The 21266-nt window shown below is 50.5% G+C and overlaps 2 protein-coding genes across 5 annotated transcripts in view; one reads left to right on the top strand and one right to left on the bottom strand.

Moving 5' to 3' along the window:
• Positions 1-2060: 2060 nt before the first annotated feature.
• Positions 2061-21088, top strand: STRA8 (stimulated by retinoic acid 8). Its single transcript, XM_079930952.1, has 8 exons — positions 2061-2440; positions 6273-6348; positions 7000-7084; positions 9866-10075; positions 10900-11185; positions 15658-15731; positions 17391-17502; positions 20444-21088. The coding sequence occupies exons 1-8, from the start codon at positions 2249-2251 to the stop codon at positions 20516-20518; spliced, it is 1110 nt and encodes a 369-aa protein (XP_079787078.1). The 5' UTR covers positions 2061-2248; the 3' UTR covers positions 20519-21088.
• The window catches only part of LOC307191156 (solute carrier family 23 member 1-like), a 46623-nt gene continuing 41962 nt past the window's right edge, over positions 16606-21266 (bottom strand). For all 4 annotated transcript variants that reach the window (XM_079930950.1, XM_079930948.1, XM_079930949.1 and 1 more), the window contains one exon: positions 16606-16708. In XM_079930950.1, coding sequence (XP_079787076.1) covers positions 16624-16708 — 85 coding nt within the window. In that variant the 3' untranslated portion in view covers positions 16606-16623. The remainder of the gene's footprint in view (positions 16709-21266) is intronic.

Below are 21266 nucleotides of genomic sequence, written 5' to 3' on the forward strand. Positions count from 1 at the left end.
ATCATAGCAAAGCATCCCTAGTGGAGAGCACGATGGAGCATCTAGGAATAGGATATTTAAAACTGCACAAGGTCTAATGAAGGTTAACATCTTGATTAGATCCTTGGCTTGATTCCCCACTGAAAGCAGAATGGAAGGATCATCTCCCATCTTTTACTGCGGTGTCCCCATCTCCCAGCTCCTGACCTGGGGCGCCCGAGGCAGGCAGGCTGAGATGGAGGCCACAGCACCCGGCAGCTGGGCAGATGCTCTGGTACCATCCTCACCCCAGCGGCAGGCAGAGAAGGCTGCCCTCAGAGGCAGCAAGTAACGGGAGTGTCTGCCGGCTATGGGAGAGGCAGAGGGCTGCACCCTTATTCAGTGACTCAGCAGTCCCCATAGCCATCCAGATATCTCCTGAGGAATGTGTTTGGGTAGAAGCCTGGGAGGAAACCCAAATTATCAGCATGGGCACTGGGAGAGCTCCAGACTCCCCACAAGCCCAAAGGCCTTTGGTGTTCATGTTCCGAGACTACTAGAGAATTTGAGATGCTGGGAGGATCCTGGTATTTTTTCCTCCCTTTGTCGTCCTAAATTCCCTGGTGTCCACGCACATGCATTTCTCTTTAATTTAAACAGGTAAAGAAGACCTATGTTCTTTGGTTCAAAAGTTTCTTGTTTTTCTGTAGGTAGTTCAAAACCTTCACTGTTTTACTTTGCTCCCTATTAAAGATTTGTTGATGTCTGGAAATGGGAGACTATAAAAGTGTGGCCTCTGATGTAACCTAGCCCTCGGGCTGGATGGGCCTTTGTGATTCTGTGGCTGTCCTCCCCACACCGATGGCATAACTCCTGGGAATGAATGTTACAGGAGCCGAAAGCGACCAGCGCAGGCAACAAAAAGGGCACCTACTTACCATCTTCCCACCACTGTTCTGAGAAGCAAACCGAGGCAAAGTGGACACCCTAGTGAAGACCACATTGGTGACAGGAGACTTGCTGTCTGACCTAAAAGACATTTTAAAATCCCACATTACTTCATTGGGTTCGTGGTCTCTGTGGCCAGTTCTCCCCCTAGAACTTAGTGAGAAAGCTTTCTTCCACCTCCTTCCCTGATATCCCTCTTCGAAGGAGATTTTGCTCCCAGCTGCTGTCAGCTGAGGTGCTTTGAGAGAGGGGCTGCTTGTCTGTGCCCCAGTGGTGGCTCAACCGGGAAAGCATCAGAATCATCTGGGCAGCGTGTCACCTACACAGACGCCTGGGCCACCCCAGGAGATGCACATCCAGTGTTTCTGAGGCAGGGCCTGGGCGTGTGTATTTTCATCAGTCTCGCCAGGTGGCTGACATACATCAAAACCGACCCAGGTCATGCATTGTCTCTGCCCAGCAGAACTGTGCTCAGGGGAGAGTGGACCCCGCGGAGAACTCCCATCCTAATTCACTCAAACCCCAGTGCTGAGTACCTCCTGCGAGTATAGAGGTGATGACAATGCAGCCCCCTGTTCAAATTGCTGGCAGAGCCATCCATGGCTCAATCTTTTATTAAAATCGTTACATTATCAGCCTTAGAACCGCCTATCTTAGAGAAGGGCTCCTGATTTGTAAAGTTAGATGTGACCAAGGACAACATAATGATCATTTTCAGAACCCACTGGAAGCAGTTCAAGGCAACCCAGCTTCCAATTCTCTGCCGTCACGTACCTTTTTGCTTTCACATGTAGAAGAGTGCGTTCTCTTCTTTTTTAGGTACAGTATACATGCGGAAAAGTTCACGAATCTAAAGAATACAGCTTGATGCATTTTTTTCATATACTACATACACCTGTGTAACTACTTCCCAACTCAAAGAGGGGTGCCTTCTCACAGTAGGAAAGACCTCCAAGGGTGGGACACATACTTGTTCCACCTCTGACAGACTGTAAAGAATGCGATCTCAGGGCACGGCTTGCTCTCCTTGGCCACTGTGGTCAATTAACAAGTGTCTGGTGAGTACCTGCAAGGTCCTGGAAACTTCCTGGTGTAAAGCAGCTGTGCCCTTCAACTGTAAGTCAGATATGAGCACCTTGTGTTTTAGGAGTCGAGCTTCAATAACAGATTTTGTATCATCTGTTATTTATTGTGTATCTGTCAGCGATTAGACTCATTGGTTTGGGACCTTTTACTTGGGAGTTGTTTCCCTTTCTTTCTGCTTCAATCCACTTTCCTTTTTCTTTAATGTTGTATCTTTATTATTTAGGGCCAAACAAAGCCTGGTACGTTGCAGCTTCTCATGGAGACCTCTGGAGAAGACAATAACCCCAGCGGCAGAGCAATGCCCTGGTCCCTGGCACAGCTGCAGAAGGTCGAGCCGCGGGTGGCCCGCAGACGCCTGTCCCAGGCCCGCCACCGAGCCACCCTGGCAGGGCTCTTCAACAGCCTCAGGAAGACCGTTTACTCCCACTCTGATCTCACAGCCTCAAAGGTACGGGGACCTTAGGATAGGGAGGAAAAGGTCCCACGCATGGAGGGACTGTGGAGCCGAGATGGGGACTGGCCTGGAGCTCCCGCCCCCGAGGGCTGCGGCCTGGGTGGGTCAGCGGTCAGCTGCGGACCCCTCATGGCACTCTGTCTGCTGCTGCATGTGGGTAAAGCCTGAGAGCCGGGCCTTACCTACCTGCTGCAGACAAGCCTGGCCTTGGAGGGGAAGTGACGGCCCGAGAGGCCCGGTGAGCCGTGACTGCAATGCCCATCCCTCTCACGGGCAGTGGTGAGCCTCTAGCAGCTGCCCAGACCCTATGTCCTCAGCCCAAGCACGCACACGTACCCCAAAGCACACCCCCCCAGAACACGCCCGTGTGTGCCTCTCAGTTTTCATGCATCAACCAGGTCTTTCCCTAGGCGACAGGGCTCTCCAGGTAGGCATTTATCTTTTCCTGATCTTAATTTTGCCTTTCTCCTTATGCAGCTTTTTCATTGCTGATCAGTGCCTCTGGTGGAGCACAGAAGGTTCGGGTGGGTTTGGGTGGTGGTGGGAGAATGGAGTGGGTATCACTGCAGGAAGCATTTAGGAGGTCTCCGACAGGGGAGAGGTCCCCGACAGCCTCAAGTCCCCCCACCCTCTTTTAAAAGAGGAGGGAACTGGAGTCCAGACAGGACCTGTCAGCTGGTTGGTGGCAGATCCAGGAGGAGGCCTGGTTTCGGGCTCCAGACCTGGCCTTCTTTCCCCGTCCATCTCTCTAGACCAGCCCGATGCCCTACAACTGCTTCCAGACAATGGGTTTCCCTGTGGGCTGGTGCTTTCAGCAGAGCTGCGCTTATGGAGAGGGACCATTTGACGGGTGGGAGCATCCTGCCTCCAGAGCTGGCACTGGAGCCTTGCTGAGGGCAGGCACACAGAAGAGCCCCTCAGTGGGCACAGGGCCAGGGCCTCTGTGGAAATTAAAGGAAGGCGCCCAGAGCGCCCTTGTGCAGGGCTCCAACTGGGGCTGGAAGAATATCCACAGAGGTCCCACGTGCTCCTCTGGAAGGCTCTGGGTTGTAGCGGGAGAGGTATGGGGAGGGCTACTCCCTGGCTGAGCCAGGCGCAGGGGCTCGGGACTCAGGTGAGGGTGGGGAGAGAGAGTCCACATCTGGGCCTCTCAGCAAAGAGCTTGTCCAGCACAGCTCTGCTCTGTGTCCCCTGGGTGACGAAAACCCCAAAGTCCCTGTCATTGGCCAGTGAAGAAGTTTGCACAGACTGCAGCACAGCTGAAGAAAGAACAGGTACTCAGGGCTGGCAGTAAGGAGTGGAAGTGAATCTAGAGGAAAACCCTTTGCAGCCCCTAAAACTCACACCTCACGACGTGGTGGTTGAGAGCCTGGATGTTAACTGGCCTCGGTGCTCGTGAGGCAGGTTACTCGCTAAGCTTCAGTTAACACACCTGTTAAACAGGGACAACAGTCATGGCTTCCTGAGGCCTGCTGTGGAGTTCTGCAATATAGTAGCATGAAAAACATAGCATGGTCGTATGTGGTTTAGAACGTTAGTATCACTTAGGAGTATCACTTAGTATCACTGAGGCTCCAGAAAGTTAGACAGTTTGCCTGGAATGGCACAGCCAGAGGGCGGTCTGGAGATCAGATGTTTTCTGTCCTCTCCTTCTTTCTCTTTCGTGCTGGAGGGACAACCCTGAATTTTGCATTTGTGATGTCCATGGAGAAAGGATTTGCTCTACAAGAGTGAGCTGCACGTATGCGTGGTAGCAAGGTGTTCCTAGTTGTCTGTGGCTGCCGAAACAAAATACCACACACCAGGTGGCTTAAAACAACAGAAATGTATTGTCTCAGAGGTCTGGCCTCTAGAAGTCCAAAATCAAGGTGTCCACAGGGCCGTGCTCCCTCTGACGGTTCTAGGGGAGAAGACTTCCTTGCCTCTTCTGGCTTCTGGCATTTGCTGGCAATCCTTGGCGTTCCCTGGCTTACAGAGCCATCACTCCAGTTACATGGCCGTCTTCTCCCTGTGTCTTCATATTGTCTTCCCTGTGTGTGTGTCTGTCTCTGCATTCAAATTTCCCCTTTTTATAAGGACACCGGTCATACTGGATTAGGGCCCACCCTAATGATGTCTTTTTAACTTGATTACCTGTAGAAAGCCCCTATTTCCAAATAAGGTCACACTCACAAGTCTGGGGGTTAGGACCTCAACATATCTTTTTTAGGGGAACACAATTCAACCCAGACAAAGGTCCTAAGAAAATCAGCCTGCCAAAACCATTCTAGAAACAGAATTTCAATGAATTGCACCCGGCTTACCTAGCTCTGTGCTGGTCCAGTTGACGTAGTGAGACTGCGAGGTGAGCGTGGGGTGGCCCGGCTGTGTGGACACAGGTGACCAGCCTGGACCAGAGGACTAGAAAGTCCTCGCCTCACCCTGAGAACAAGCCTGAGGTTCACGCCACCTGTCAGCCCCTAGTGTCCGAAGAGGGGACAGAGTCCTTGCTGACCCAACGGTATAATCCTGAAGCCGGGGTGGGACAGGGGCAGCAGATAGTGTAAAACAGCAGGTGGCCCCTGCTCTAAAGGAGATCCTGTGTCCACTGTGTTCTCCTGTCGCTGTCTTTTGGGTCTTCAGAGCGCTGTGCTTTGAGGTTCCTCAAGTCTTCTTGTGCACCAGCCAGGGCAGCGGGAGTCTACAATGGCAGCCCCTGGGCTGTGGGCCCCTGGCTGCTGCGGCGTCCTCTCCCACCGCCTCCCCATTTCCTTTCTTTCCGCAGCTCCCTGAGCGAGGCCTGTGTCCCCCAGCACTTCAGAGTCCATGCATACTCTGGGGCTCAGCTGAGCTCAGCTGCCCGGAAGCCCGGCTCCATCGAGCCCTCCAGTTAGATGGGTTCCTCCTCCCGCTGCCGTGCGTTCCCACAGCGCTTTGCGGTGCTTACTGAATTCTAGAGCGTGTTACACGCAGTTGTTACGTGTTTTGTGCGTTGAGTGGTTGTTTCCATGCTCATCTTCCCTGTTAGAATGTCAGCGGCCTGAAAGCAGGGCTGTCTTGTTTACTCTGTGTCCCCGGGCTAAGCACACAGCTTTGCCCTCATACATTCCGGATGAAGGTGTGGGACTCCTGACAGGCATCGGGTGTCTGCATAATAAACAACATTTAGCATTTCTCATTTTTGAATAATCTTGCGGTTACCATTTTGACTGTAGTAATATTACATACAGTACAAAAGGAAAGAAGGGAGGGAGGGAGGGAGGCAGAAATGCTTGTGATTCTCCTCTTGCAGAATAGGAAATTCACAGTTCAAGTTGACAGAGCACTTGATCAATGTTTAGATCAACTAGAGTGTACGCATTTAGCAAACAAACAATATTAGCACGTTTAATGTTAACCTGCCGGGCGCACACTGGGACAAGCGAGCAGAAGTTAATTGGCCTTCGTGCCGCCTGGAGCTCTAACCATCAGGCCACCTGTGCCGTCACCGTCCACGCCGACTTCATGTAGCGTATATAGTAGTGTGCAACCCTAGTTGTCTGCCGAGCTCACGCCGACTTCATGTAGCGTATATAGCAGTGTGCAACCCTAGTTGTCTGCTGAGCTCAGCTTAATTGTTTCCAAATACTTTGATATTTCTGTGAGAACCATTTCCAGAATACAAAGTAAATGTCATGCCTTCTGTGGATCAGAACAAACTTCCTACCTTTTCTGTCGACAGCGTCAAGGACTGGGGCTTTGCCCCCGAGGGAGGGTGGCCTCAGGCCAGGAAAGGGGCTCCTGTGTCCGCAAAACCTTCTCTGTGGTGGGAGCCTGGCTTTTCCGCACTGTCTGTCTCTGTCCTCAGTGGCAGGTTTTGAATAAGGCGAAGAATCGTATTCAGGAGCTGGAACAAACCTTGGATACTCTGCTGAAGCTGAAAGGTAAGAGATCCCTACCTGCCACTCCTCTACCTCCCAGGGAAGGGCTGGCTTGTTTTTCTATTGAAAACAAGGAGATTGGGTTAAGCCAAGTGAACATATATTTATTGAGAGCCTACTGTGTGTCAGGCACTGCACCTGGGCCAGGGGTACGGTGAGATCCATGCCCCTGTCCTCAGGGAGCTTAGCGTCTGGCAGGACAGACAGACGTCAGCGGGCTGTGTGAGCATGATGAGCTCCTTCCTAGGTGCTGTTGAAGGGTGCCTGACCTCCTCAGGTCAGAGAGGCCAGAGGAGTGGACTGGGGCCTGTCCAACTCAAAAGCAAAGGGCAGAAGCTGTCTCCCTTCCTTGCACTCAGGCTGGGAGACATGGCTGGCTGGGAATTTGGGTTTCATAAGCTAGTGAAAGCCGAATTCTGAAAGGGATACTTTCCATGTCTTGACTGAGAAAGTCCAGTTCAAGAAACTCTTCCCCTGTTCTAGTGCTCTCCCCGCACACCTAAAAGGAGACGTGAAACTGGGCTCTTGACTCCCTAACACTGAACCTGGGTGGGCTCAGCGACCACCCATGGTCCACCCAGGCCAGAAAGGCAGGAGAGACTGGACAAAGTCCCAACTATCATGTGTGACCCTTGACTTCAACTTCCTTCATAGAATCCTTCAACCTGGAGGATGGGAATGTAAACAGCTTAGAGGAGGTCAAGGAAGAATATGCCAGCATGCACTCTAGAAATCCCAGGTAAGACACCCAAGCACCAGGAGACCTAGAATCTGCTGTTCTACTGCCACAGTGCTGCTACAGCTCCACAGCCCACCTTTCCCCTCCAGAACACAGAACCGAGGAAGAGGTGCTGCTTACCTGTTTAGAACAGCCTTGTGCTGGAGAGATTTCTTTTCTATTTTATTCGAATCACACGCATTGGATTTTTTCCCGATTATGAAAATCCTACTTATTAACAGAAAATGTCAAAAAGACAGAAATGCCCAAAAAAGAAAATTAAAATACATATTATCTCACCACTAAAAGAAAATCAATGTTAATCTTAAAGAATATCCTAGTTTTTTTCATTTTGCACATTATTTTGTAGAGAAATGAGATCATAGTGTTCATATCGTGTTATAGCTTTTAAAGAAACTCACCTAATGGCTTTATTGAGGATATATATGAAAATAATGAAAATCCAAATCTCTGCCTACTTTCCAAGCTTCATAGGAACCTAAGAAAAACCAAACTGAACTTCAGAGAGGAAAGGAAAAGTAGTACATTCAGGTGTCACAGATGCTGAAAGGGGAACCTCCTTTATAATGTCACAGTCAGACAAGAGAGGCTGATTCGAACAATGTCTTTCTCGTACTTTTATGATCTCATTTTGAACATTTAACTCTCGCACTTTTTGATGTGTACTTTGTAGACTTAGTCTTTGCTGTGCTCTCAAAGGATGACCCAGGCCCTGTACCACCATCCTGCACAGCTGCTTCGAGAGCGGCCTGGACTTTAGGGACAACGGCTGGGCCCTCATCACCTCTGGTGGCCCCAGGGCGTGCCCAGCACAGTGTACATTCAGGCTGGCCTCTCAGGAGGCACAGGAGTACGTGTATAAACAATTTTACTCACTCTGAAAAGGGGACTGCGAACTGCTTACTGTCAGAACCTCCTGAGAGCCTGCCGAGGTGAAGTGATGTTGTTTCCTCTTTTTTTGGTGGGGTTACTACTGATGAATTTTATTTTCTTCTCCGTGCTTTTCTGTATTTTCCCATTTTTTAAAACAATAAATGTGTATTATTATATCCTAAGGGAAATAATCAGGGGGAAATGATAGATTATTAAATTAAATTAAATTCACATTGTAGACAACATGAGAATACAGAAAAGTATTAGAAGGACACGATCACATATAATCACACTCTGCACTGCTTTGGTCATCGGGGGCGGAAGCAAGAGTTGTGTGTGTGTGTGTGTGTGTGTGTGTGTGTGTGTGTGTGTGTGTGTGTGTGTTGAGTGTATGTGGCAGGGTGTTTGTGGCCACGTTTTACAAATCAGACTAGCCCCACCTGGAAATCAGCCTGGGAGATGATCTCAGTGAGGCAGATGTTAGCTACTGGTCCCACCACATTTATTACATAAGCCATCCTCTCCTTCCTGATTTAACATACGACCACTATCACATACTAAAATCTTATTAATACTTGTATCACTTATCCACATGAGGATGACTAAATTTCTTTCAGAATCATATTAATTAGGGAGGATTTTTCCACTAGAATTATTATAAGCCTACAATAATTAAAACTGTGGTACCAGCAGAGGAATAGATTATTACATTTTATAATTATTATATTTTAATTAATTAATTAACTTATGAGTGAACTTAAGTGCCTTTGTTCAGGATCATTTGTATTTCCTTTCCTGGGAGCTTCTTTTAACCTATTCTTTGCCCATTTTCCTGTTGGGTTGGTGGTCTTTTTCTTATTTAGTGGTAGAAGGGCTTTATGTATCATAAGAAATTAGCCCTCTTTCTAGTATATGGATTCCAAACAATTGTACCTTGGTTGGTTGTTTTCCTATTTTGCTTTCAATGTTTCTGTTTTTTCTTTTGTCCATGCAAAAATGAAGTCTACTCTGTCCATCTGTAATGGCACCTGATGTTGGGTGAATAGAAAGGCTTCCTCCGCTCTGAGATTAGAGAGAGAGAAAGAGGGGTTGAGACTTCTCCTATGTTTTCTTCTGGCACACTTGCTTTTTAACTCAATCTGATACCTTGGGGATTATTCCTATCAGTATAAAGAGATTCTGGGTACAAGTCCTGGTTTTCCAAATTATGTCATGTTGTTTCAGTCTCAAAACTGTCTTCTGAAGAGCAGAATTAAAAACCTTATGAAGCCCAACTTATTCATTGTTTTCTTTTCTAGATGGAGCTTTTAGTTTAAACCGAAGTATTTAACCATGGGTTTTTGTGCTATTGTAAATGGTACTTTTTAAAATTTCAATTTCCAATTATTCATTGCTAGTCTATAGAAATACTATTGGTTTTTGTATACTGACCTGCAACCTTGCTTCCTTAGTTCTGGTCACATATTTGTAGATTCTTTGGGATCTTCTACATAGATAATCACATTGTCTGCAAATAAAGACAGTTTTATTTCTTCTTTCCAATCTGTACACCTTTTATTTCTTTGGTTCACCTTATTGGACAGGCTCTAATCTCCAGCACAATTTTGAATAGAAGTGGTAAGAGAGGACATCCTTGTCTTATTCCTGATCTTAGCAGAGAAACCGTCTTTTACTGTTAAATATGATGTTAGCTGTAGGTTTTTTGTAGATGCCTTTTATTAGGCTGAGGAAATTCCCTTCTATTCCTAGTTTCATCATGAATGGACGTTGAATTTTGCCAACGCTTTTCTGCACCTGTCGAGATGATCATATAGGTTTTTTTTCTTTAGTCTGTATATGCTAAAATTGTGTCAAGAATTTCAGTCTTGATGTTCATGAGGGATTACCTTGTTTCCATTTCCTCCCCAGTCTGATATTAAATACAGTTCATCAGAAAGGTTCCGACAGCTGGCGCCCAATCGAGGCAGTCGGGAAGGAGGTTGAGGAGGAAGAAGAGGAGGAGGACGATGACGAGGAAGAGGAGGACGACGAGGCAGAGGAGGAGAAGGCAGAGGAGAAAAACGCGGAGCTCTTCAACTCCTCGGTCACCTTGCTGCCAGACCTCTTGGAATTTGAACGGTGTGAAGAGCTGGGCCCCTGTGGGTAGGGGGACAGGTGCTCCACCTGGGGCGTCCTGCAGGCCCCGAGTCATGGAAGCTCCAGGATTTCCACGTGGCGGGGGCTCAGGGATGAGGTTGTTAGAGGAGCCAGAGAAATAGTCCTGAAGCCACATCTGCATAGCACGTGAACTGTGTTTCCTTAGACTGACTTTATTTGGGGTGACTTTGGGGGGCCTATGGGTGGGATATGAGAGCTAAAGCCACCCCCACTGCTGCACACACACCACAGGTCTGCTTCAGCAGCCTTACTAATTAATCTTGGAGTAAGAAAGGCAGTGGATGGATGGCTCAGATTCCCCTGTCCCTCACCGCTCCTCCACAAACCTGAGGCCCTCCGCATCCATGTGGGAGGGGCGGGCCCAGTAGAAGGAGGCTCGCTCCACAGCTTCCAAATTAAAGCGAGGTCATATCATATCTGCACACGTCTGGGCTCTAAACTTGAAGCAGTTTTCCCCTGGGGGGAGAGCTGAGCCTGCCCTGCCTCCCGTCCTCTCTTTTGTCCGACAGAGAGCTTCACAGGGGGCGCTGGGAGGACTTGGGGAGGGACCCCCCAAAGCACAAAGCTAAGTCGCCCATGGCCCCCCAGATAGCTTCTACTCTGCAAGTGGCAGGGCAGGCCGCGGCCAGTGAGGCTGAGTCCCTGGTGAAGCACAGCGCGGGCAAGGCCTGTGTGCTGTGCTCGCTTCCCCTCTCCCCGCCACCACGGGATCCCGAGGAGCCGGCTTGGGCGGGACCCCGGGCCACCGGCTTCAGGTCCGGGAGTTGCTGACCTTTCTGTTGCAGGTACCTCAACTTTTACAAGCAGACGATGGACCTTCTGACCGAGAACGGGATCGTCTCCTCGCAGGAGGTGACCCTCCCCATCATGTCTGCGGCCATCTCCCATCTGTGGCAGACCCTCTCCGAGGAGAGGAAGGCCAGCCTCCAGCACGCCTGGGCGCAGAAGCACAGCGGCCTCCTGGGCTTCGCGGGGGCCTGTCAGGAGCCGGCCTGTGCCGAGGGCAGCGTGAAGGACAGCGGAGTGGAAAGCCAGGGGGCCAGCTGCTCGCTCTTCTCCACCCCTGAGGAGGTGAGCGGACCGACGGGTAGGGTGGAGGGTGGGCATCACCTTTGCCTGGAGATGCCAGGGAGCTGCCCGGGTCAGACAGTAACTTGGAGGTGCTGTCTGGATTCTGGCGCGCGCGGTAAGTTTCTGATTTTCCCGACATTATATACGCAACCACAGAACCACAGTTATTTCTCCCCTGCTACTTTCCTGGCCTTTCCATGGGGATTACAGAAAAGAAGGTTTAGAAGGTTGTACGCACTAGGATTCTTTCGGCTTCAAGTTACTCGCTGTTTAAGCCAAGAGGAAATGTACTCGGGACACCCAGGGAGGGCCCGAGGCAGGAGGACTTCCGCTTCGTCTCCCTGCGTCGTCGCCGCTGACTCGGCTCTTCCCGTCTGCCTGCTCTGCCTCGTCTCAAGGCCGGCATCTCACCTTCCCTCCCCACCCCACTTCCCCCACCCCGTGTGGTGACTGTGGAATGGCAGCTGGTAGCAATCAAGTTGTTATCCCTTTTCTACACCAGGTAGGAGAAAAGATTCCCTGCCCCTCTTTCTTAAGGGTCAAGGAAGAACTTTCCCAGAAATTTGCACCATACCTCTCCTGCCCTCTCATTGGCCGGAATTGGCCAGATTGCCAGATTACTGAGCCAATGAGTAATCGAGATAGGATCAATCAGGCCCAATCCCTGAGAGCAGGTCAGCTCCCACCCCAAAGAGCATTGCGGAACGCAGAGGAGGCAATCACGCCTCTGCCGTAAATGTGCTTCTCGGCGTTCAAGCAGCAAGAACAGCCATGGTGAGCCGTGCCGAGCGTTGGGTGGCGTTAGGTTAGCGGTCAGCTCAGCGCTGAGCTCAAACTGGGCCCCTCAGCTGCTCTTCCAGAATTAGGACAGCCTCAGAAGGCTGCTGCTACCACCTGCGGCTGCATCTGCCCTCCCTTGTCTAACGGGGAGGGCAGTTCTTTGCTCTCCGCGTCTGTCTAGTGCTTTGCGGGACATTTAGCTTCCATGGACCCCACCCCTGCTTTGCCCTGACTTTCCAAATACTCCTCCGCGGGTGGTCGCTTGGAGGGGACGTCCAGTGTCTCTCTGGGGAGTCTTAGAGCCAGAGAACCTCCTCTAAGTGCCTCTGATGCTGGGGGCCAGCCCTGGAGGCCCCATTCTCTGGGAGGCTTCCCAGCCACCAGGGCCCAGGCCTGGAGAGCAGTGGTCACCTTGTCCAGTCTCCAGTTCACAGACAAGGCCTAGCATGTGGCAGGACTTGTCCAGGGCACATAGTTCCTGCTTCAAGCATTGTATCCTTCATCACAGAGTTTTTCAAGTCTCTGCCCTTTGGTCACCTGTTTATGCTCTGCCCTCCTTGATCTCCCCTGATGCTTCTCAAGTGGAGTTTAGTTAAAAGGCAGGTGCCTGGGGACTTCCCTGGTGGTCCAGAAGCTAAGACTCTGTGCTCCCAAGGCAGCGGGCCCGGGTTCTATCCCTGGTCAGGGAACTAGATCCCACATGCCTCAACTAAAGATCCCAGGGCTTCCCTGGTGGCGCAGTGGTTGACCGTCCGCCTGCCGATGCAGGGGACACGGGTTCATGCCCCGGTCCGGGAAGATCCCACATGCCGCGGAGCGGCTGGGCCCGTGAGCCATGGCCGCTGAGCCTGCGCGTCCGGAGCCTGTGCTCCGGAACGGGAGAGGCCACAACAGTGAGAGGCCCGCGTACCGCTAGCTAGCTAGCTAGCTAGCTAAATAAATAAATAAATAAATAAATAAATAAGTAAATAAATAAGTAAATAAATAAATAAATTCGATAGAATAGGCTTTAAAAAAAAAAAAAAATCCCACATGCCTCAACTAACACCCAAGGCAGCCAAATGAATAAATCTTTAAAAAAAAAAGACAGGTGCCTGGCTAGTACCCCAGACCCACTGAATCCGAGTCCCCAAGGGAGTGGCTCAGAATCTCATTTTGAACAAGCACCCCAGGTGACTGATGACTGCGGGTGTTAGTCGACGGAATTCACAGGGCAGATGTGCCACAGTCAACCGCTACCACCATGCCCCGTCCCCACCCCCCATTCGCCACTCCACTGGACTATGGTTTCTGATCTGACTATCCACGAAATGTTGGGTCCACCATGAGAGGATGTGAGCTCTCCTCCATAATGGCCAAAGCAGGGCCAGACAACCAGCCCCAAAAGACCTCAACCCAAGGCAAGCATCAGCCAGGACAGATGTCTTTGTAGCCTCAAAGTGCCTGGCCCTGGGGTCCCACAACAAAGAAGGCAAAAGAAAACGTATGTCAAATGCATGAAAATTCTGTCAAACTGTAAGCTGACTGCACACGTGTTTGCAGCACAAACCTTTCCTCAAGGAGGAGCAGACCCAAAGAGAAAACTTCAGAATCCAATGTCTCCAAATCACGGAAGCAGCTTGTCTGGGCTTTTTCAGGAAGGGCTAAGGGCTCACATTCTTCTGGTGTTGAGGGAAGCTGGCAGCAGAGTCTCTTAGCCATGCCCAGAGCAGGGCTCTGACTGCATTGCCATCCCCAGGCTTGGGCCAGCCCAGGGCTGAGTGACAAGGTGAGTGGAACAGATGACAGTTATGCCCAGGGTAGGTACAGAGCCAGTTACTCCTGCTGTGGCTTCTAAATTAGTTGCAGTGAAACCTCTGCAGCTCCTGGTCCACCTGAGAGGTTTTGCTGTGGAACAGTTGCGTTTGGAGCCAACCCCTGGGCTCGGGATCACTTCTGAGAGGTGCGGCCCCGTAAGTGTGCTGGGTGCCCCAGAAGGACCTCAGAGCCTGGCCATGCTGCCCCCAAGAGCTGGCTTGGGAGAGGGGTTTGCACAGGTGAGGATGGTGTGTGGCCTGTGACTGTGATGGGCTGATGGATTTGAGGGAAGGAATTTAAGTCCTGCGTCCCTGCCTCAGGCCTGCTGGGAAAGAACACGGAGACAATGGGCTTCTGTGCTGATGGACACAGGAGCCCAGGCCTTTCAGTGACCCCTTCCCAAATCCTCTTTGAGGTGACCAAAGGGGTATCAAAAAGAAGGACACCAGAAAATGTCCAGAAAGCCAGGAGTACAATTCACAATTCCAGAGTCCCAGGGAATTCAGTTCCGGGAAAGTGAATTGTAAGAAGACATGAAGTGGGGAACTTCCCTGGCAGTCCAGTGGTTAAGACTTCACCTTCCAATGCAGTGGGTCGGATTCAATCCCTGGTTGGGGAACTAAGATCCCACATGCCCTGCCACCAAAAAACCAAAACATAAAACAGAAGCAATATTGTAACAAATTCAATAAAGACTTTAAAAATGATCCACATCAAAAAAAAAAAGCTTTAAAAAAAAAAGACACGAAGGGCAGACAGAAGGCCCCCAGACAAAGAGCAATGTGTCCCCAGGTAAGAGGGGAGGAGACCCTGGGGAACCTGCTAGAACCTGCCAACTAGGATCAGAGAATGCCCTCTTGACTCCCATATAGAAGGGGTAAAAAGCACAGCTAGTTAAAATTTTCATATAAGAGTGTCCATGCAATACTTGGGACATTTGTATGCCAAAAAATTATTCATTCTTTATGTAAAATTCAAATTTAACCAAGCATATCCTGTATATTTACTAAATCCTGCAATGCTAAGTGTATATCATGTTCCCATGGAATATTTAATATTTGTCAACAAATTTTTAAAAAGCAGAACTGAGAACTTTCTAAATAGCAAGATTCCAAAATAGGAAATATATGCTATAATATGCCCTGGGAAATGACTGGAGGAAACAGATCAGTATGTCAACAATGGACATCTCTGGGTGGGACTGTTTCTCAGTGATTTTAACTTTGTTTCTATTTTCCATTTCCAAGATGAACCTTGTTTCTTTTACAAAGCACATAGTATTCAATAATAGCTAGCATATTTGAGCCATTATTCTGTGCCAGGTGCTGCCCATACATCATCTGATTCTTGCAGCATCCCTAGGGGTAGGCACTGTTGTGATTCCCTTTGGGATCTGGGAAATCAAGTCACAGCTTAGTGAGTGGCAAGGCTGGGAGTCGGCTTTCCTGCAGCTTAACCCCAGAGCCCCCTTAACCTCTGTCCAGCTGCCCTGGCATGAAACCGCTGGATTGTGGATCCTGGGCTCAGACAGCCTCTGCCCCTCGGGAGGAGTAGATGAGCCCTTTCCAGTGTAAACTGAGGCTCACCTCTGGCTGTTGCATCTCACACCTGAGCTCCTGCTTTCTTTAAAAGGAGGAGACCATGGTCCCCGGTGCTTCCCCGTCTCTCAGCCACCTCTGGGGTTGGCAGTTTGTTCTGGGTGGGCAAGAACTTAATACTCATCCTCTGGAAAGGTCACCAAGCAGAGAGCCGGGGTTTGGGCCTCAGCCTTAAGATGCACCCATTTGGGGCTGAGGGGTAGAGAGGCTTTCTACGCGTCTCTCCCCCAGCCGCCCAGAGCAAACGTCAAAGTGTAGGGGTATTTCTGACACATGAAGTTTTGTGCTTCCTTTCAGATCCTTTTTGAAGATGCCTTCGATGTGGCAAGTTTCCTGGACAAAAGTGAGGTTCCAAGTACATCTAGCTCCAGGTGAAGATGGGGGTGTGAGACTGTGTGTGTATATGAGTGTGTGTGTGCGTGGGCACCCCTGTTGGGGTGTTTACGGGCCTCTCCCCTGCAGCCTCTCAGAAGGGAGCATAATTCAGTGGAAGTTCTTGGAAATCCACTTTTTTCTGTGATTCAAAGTAGGTCCTAGGATTGTGCCATTGCCCTGGGGATGATGTTGTCTGGGGCTTCTTCAGAGCTGACAGTTCTTCCATTGTGGCCCAGGGCTGAGACACACCAGGTTATCAACTCCAGGTGGCTTGTGCTGCACTGTTCCCCGGGGTGAGGTGGCCATGGGCAGGTTACAGCAGTCGGTCTGGTCCAGGAGGTGGGCGGGGGGCTCTGGGCCATAGAGAGCCGGGGCCAACGTGGAAACAGGCCCGGTGCCCTGGGCTCTGAGTCACACAAGGGGAGAAGCTGCTTTTCATGGTGCTGATGGGAAGGATGTGGAAGGAGGGGAGGAGGGGATGGCTGACGCCCTGAAGTGAGAAGAGCATCTGGGGAGATGTTAAAACAAGAAGGAGCTTGTTTTAAAAAAAGAAAACAGGTGTGTTTTCTCAGAAAGAAAGTTTAGGATGGAAATTCCCTTGCTGCTTTGAAAAGCTGTGGTCTTACAGCCTGAAGGCACAGGCCCTTTGCATAGCCGGCTAGAAAGAAGCAAGAAAATTTAGTTTTTCTGCCTTGGGAGTGAGGCTGACGTTCATGTCCTCGTGATCCCAAAGAACATGTCCATTCTCCCTGAGGCCTGTGGCTACGGCCTGGAGCCCTGGCCGCCTGCTGGCAGGTCAGGGGGCAGCATTTGCTCCTCTGCTCCCACCCCACCGCCCCCAGCCCAACCAGACTTGCCCCAAATCTCAAAGCGCTTTTCCCTGGTGACTCAGGCTCTTCCCAGCCGTGTGTGGAGTCTGATTTGGCTGAAACTGGCTGGAGACAGACGTTCCTGTTTCTGAGCTGGGCTTGGGCTGTGAAGACAATTTTGTTGAAAAGTGGCCAAAGTGTACTTGGAACTCCTCATTCTACTGATGGAACAAAAACCAACCAATTAAAAAATTTTTTTTCTATTTTCCCTAGAAAAGGCAGGGGTTGCTGCCAGGGGTTCCCACGCTGACTGTGAGACCTCACTCCAGCAGGAAGTCAGCTGTCCAGGCCTGATTCACGGTCCTGTTGGCAGGCTTCTCCCCTTGTCCCAGGAAGCAGCAGGAAAGGAATCTGCAAAGCAGCCTGCCCTCTGCGCCAGGCCCGTGTTCCGTGTTAGACTTCCTGAGCGGAGGCATCTCAAGGGGCTGATGTCGATCGTGCCCTGAGCCCCCCGAGCCTGGGCAACCACCGGTGGGAGCAGAACCGTATGGCGTTGCTGTACGAGCCTGACTCCGTGAGGAGAGGAAATCTCGCTCCTTGTTCCACAGGCCGCAGCTCAGAACACTAAGCTAGGCATGCGGGCCTGCCTCCCTGTAGTCTCACTTTCCCAGCAGGTTCCAGACATGATGTTGGAACTGGGGCCATGCAAACCTTCCATGGAGGGCTCGGCTGCGTGCTTCAAAGTGCTTGGCTCCCACTGTAATCCAAATATTTTAGTGGGTACAAACAGAGGTAAAACGTTAGGATTTTAAAGGTTTGCTGTTTCTTCCTCCTTTCTGCTGTCAGTTCCGTGCTGGCTGTCTGCAACCCACAAAATCCCGAGGACAAGTTTCAGCTCTACCTGCAGATCGTCAATTTTTTTAAAGGCCTTTGCTGTGTTGACACTCAGTTCAAACAGGTAGGACGGAGCAGAGCACAGTGAGGCCTTGGCTCACCTCCCCTCGGAGGGCGGGAAGGGCTCTGGAGGGGAGACCCAGCTACAGCCCCCCCAGCTCACACCCCGGCGGGGGGACGTTCTTCCGCGGGTGGTTGACTTCAGCCTAATGCATCCTGTGAAACGGAGGATGTCCGGGGAAATGGAGGGGAGAGACAGAGGGATGCTCTTCAGGGCAGACCTGAGCCTGGGGAGTCCCTTGATGCCGGGACCAGACCTCCGGGGCCTGGCCCTTCGCAGGCATTCCTACATGTTGTGTGACTCCTTTATGCCTTTCTAAGAGGCCAGACCGTTTCGTCGTCTTCGGAGACCCCGGGGTAATATTTGCTGCCAGCTTTTGAAGGATATTAATTTCTGCTTCCAAAAAGCTGACTGTGCAGCCCACGGGGACATGCACTGTGGGGGGTCTTGGTTAGAAGGTCCATTCCTGGAAGCTTCCACGGGGGTAGAGGGTTATGCCTGAGCTGCCAAGGGGACAGGCCCTTTCAGGTTCATAGCCATTGATCTTCTCACGAATTTAGCAAAACTATAGCTGTTCATTAAAAAAGGTAAGTGATAGGGATGGAAATGTCTCAAATAATTCGGACAGCTTTTCCATGGGGCCTCTTCCTGCTAACCCTTCATTTCCCTCTGCCAAGACCACTCTGAATCTCCACTTGGAGCCAGGGCCCTTCCCTGTGCTTTGCTCTCCACCTCCCAACCCTTGGCCACCGGCTCTGACCACTGTGTCCCTTTCTCTCGACACAGTGAAGTCAGTTCACTTTACCAAGGCCTTGAGAATGGATCGATGGGACAGTCTTTGCTTTCCCTGCTTCCTTTCTCTACACATGGCAGGAAAGAAAGAACAGGCAGGGCTGGAGCACCCATGGAAAGCAGAGGTACTCAGACTTGAATTGCCTTGGGAGCTCACTGGAAATGCAGACTCCTGATGTCCCCACACCCAAGATTCCCATCCAGTGTTGCGAGATGCAGCCCCAGAAATCTGTATTTTGAACAGGCTGTTCAAGAGTGTCCTCGTACAGGAGGCCTCAGGCTTGGTAGATGGTTTGTAAAGAGGGCAACTGCATTCTCTTCCCCGTTTGTCCCCCGCTATCAGCTTCACGGGAGGTGGTTGGATGAAGCTTAATTAGTACCTGTACTGGTTTCCTAGGGCTGACGTTACAATTACCACAAACTTGGTGGCTTAAAACAAGAAAAATCTATTCTCTCGTAGCTCTGGAGGCCAGAAGGCCAAATCAAGGTGTTGGCAGGGCCACGCTCTCTCTGAAAGCTCTAGGGAAGGATTCCTCCTTGCCTCCTCCTAGCTCCTGGTGGCTCCCAGCCATCCTCGGCATCCCCTGACTTGTAGCTGCATCACTGCAGTCACTGCCCCCGTCTTCACATGGCCTTCTGCTGTGTATCTCTCCGTCCCTCTCATCTTGTAAGGACACCAGCCATTTGGGTTGAGGGCACACCCTAGATCCAGATGATTTCGGCTTGACATCCTTAACTAATCTTACATCTGCACAGACTCTATTTCCCAATAGGTTTCAGGAGGATATGAACTAGAGGGAACACTACTCAACACATTTCAGCACCCAATCCCAGCAAACACCTCTCACAGACTAGTGCTTTCACAAATCTGCAGCTTAAAAATGCCTCATCACCGTTTTCAGAGGCTTAAGGAAGTAGAACATTTGGAATGACATTCAAGCACTCTGTGTGACAGAGACTCCAGCGTGTGGTTCCCTCCCAGGACGCTTGGGCTCCGGGCAACCACTATGCTCCGACTCCCTCTTTTCTCAACCTTTGCCGCATCCTCACCCTGAACGATGGGTCTGGGTGATCTTCCTTCTACCAGCTCTTCCCCCTCTTGGACCCCCGGGCTCTCGTGCGCCCCTCCCCCAGCAGCAGAGCACAGCAGGTGGGGGCCGCTCTCCAGAGCTGGAGAGGCTTCATTGTCAGTCACCCCCAATCTGGCCGTCACCCTGGGGACCAGGTCCCATGTTCATAAGATGGTTGGCTGGATTAGGGGTGCTTCCCGGGGCCCAAGGGGATCAACCCCTAACCATCAGGGCTAACAAATTACAGGGCTGATTTTCTGCTGGGGTGCGGAGAGGTAGGAAGAACATAAACCCAGGAATGTACGGTTAGGGGAAGAGGTAATGGGGAGTCAGAGAGGTTGGCTGGGGTCATTGTTAAGGGACTGAGAAACCCTTGCTAAACAGACATAGCGCTGTTTCTTTTAAAAAATTATCTCCAAACAGCTAACCCATGAACATGGTTTAAAGTTCGAAAGTTACCAAAAGATATACAAAGAAAACGTAGTCTTTCGCCTACCACTGTCCCTTGCTTACTATCGCATTCCCTTCCCTGAAGGCAATTACCATGCCCAGTTTCTGTACAGCCATCCAAAGGTATTCTCCAGATATTTATGTAATCTTTCAAACACAAATGGTAGCCTACTATACACATTGCTCTGTGCCTTGCCCTTTTAAAATAGTTTATCCTACGGATAGAGAGGGATCTCATTCCTTTTTTTTTTTTTTTTGAAATAGCTGGTGGGTGCATAATGGTGTAATTCACCATCCTCTGTTGAGGGCATTTGGATAAAGCTTTAAGACTGCCCCCGTCTCTCTTATGGCATCCCAGGAATCTCCAGGAGAGGAAAGAAGTCAGTTCTGTTGAATCCAGGAGAAGCCATTCTGGAGATCACAGAGTATTGAGTGGAGTGAAATAGAAATGGACTCCCTGCCCCCCATTGCTTTTAACTTCCTGGCTGGAAGCTGGAGAAGAAGATACCACTGAAGAGACGTGGGGGAGAGACAGAGGGAGGGGGCACGTCTGAGATGATGGGGCCTTCTCCTCTGCCTGAGGCCCAGAGCCCTTAAATAAAGTTGAATCCTCTTCTACCTGTGTTTTGCAGGAACCAGACCTTTCCTTCGACGATGAGACGGTAATGTTGAGGTGCACGGAGACGTTTGACGATGAAGATCTGTGATGCAGTGGGAGCAGGAGGGGTGAAGGAGGGCGGGCAGTCTCCAAGTTTGAATGCTCACAGCCCAGGTTGCCCCTGCCTCAGCCTGGCAGGACGTTTTGGAGTGGGCTGTCCTGAAAGCATTTTGATGGTTGTCGTTTCTGATTATTATAAAGTATTTAAGAGGAGTGTGGCCCCGTGTCAGTCTTTCAGGGTTGTTTGGTATGAGGTGCTGGCCTGCTGCAGGGCACACACCTGCTCCCACTGTGCTCCTATTCAGGGGGTACCGGATGCACCCAAGGCCCAGGCCACGAGCCTTTCAAGAACAGGACAGGCAGGATCTGTCCCATGACACCGGGTACTTGCAGCACACCTGGGTTCAGGGCATTGTTTTGATGGGTTCTAGAGAGTTCTGGAGCCCACCACACATCCGGCATGTTCTAGGAGCCCAGGAACAGTGTTGACCTCCTGTGCTCCAGGACATCAGCTACATCTGCTTCTTCTGATAATAAAGACTCCTGAACGGAGTCCAAGCCAGATCCCACAGTGTTCTGAGTGCTTTCTGGTGAGGCCCCTGGGCAAAGAGTGCATAAATGTCCCTGGGCCTGTACACTGGGTGTGATGGTTAATTTTGTATGTCAACGTGGCTAGGCCATGGTACCCAGGTATTTGGTCAAACATTATTCCAGGTGTTTCTATGAAGGTATTTTTTTAGAAGAGATTAACATTTAAATCAGTAGAGCTTGAGTAAAGCAGATTACCCTCCATAGTG

The sequence above is a fragment of the Stenella coeruleoalba genome, assembly GCF_951394435.1.
Source record: "Stenella coeruleoalba genome assembly, chromosome: 9".
Classification (NCBI taxonomy): domain Eukaryota; kingdom Metazoa; phylum Chordata; class Mammalia; order Artiodactyla; family Delphinidae; genus Stenella; species Stenella coeruleoalba.

Excerpts from the sequence above, each read along its gene's own strand:
- STRA8 (XM_079930952.1), top strand. The coding sequence starts at position 2,249 with ATGGAGACCTCTGGAGAAGACAATAACCCCAGCGGCAGAGCAATGCCC. Across the intron at positions 11,186-15,657 it reads TCTTCTCCACCCCTGAGGAG|ATCCTTTTTGAAGATGCCTT; the intron begins GTGAGCGGACCG and ends GCTTCCTTTCAG. Across the intron at positions 17,503-20,443 it reads TTGACACTCAGTTCAAACAG|GAACCAGACCTTTCCTTCGA; the intron begins GTAGGACGGAGC and ends TGTGTTTTGCAG.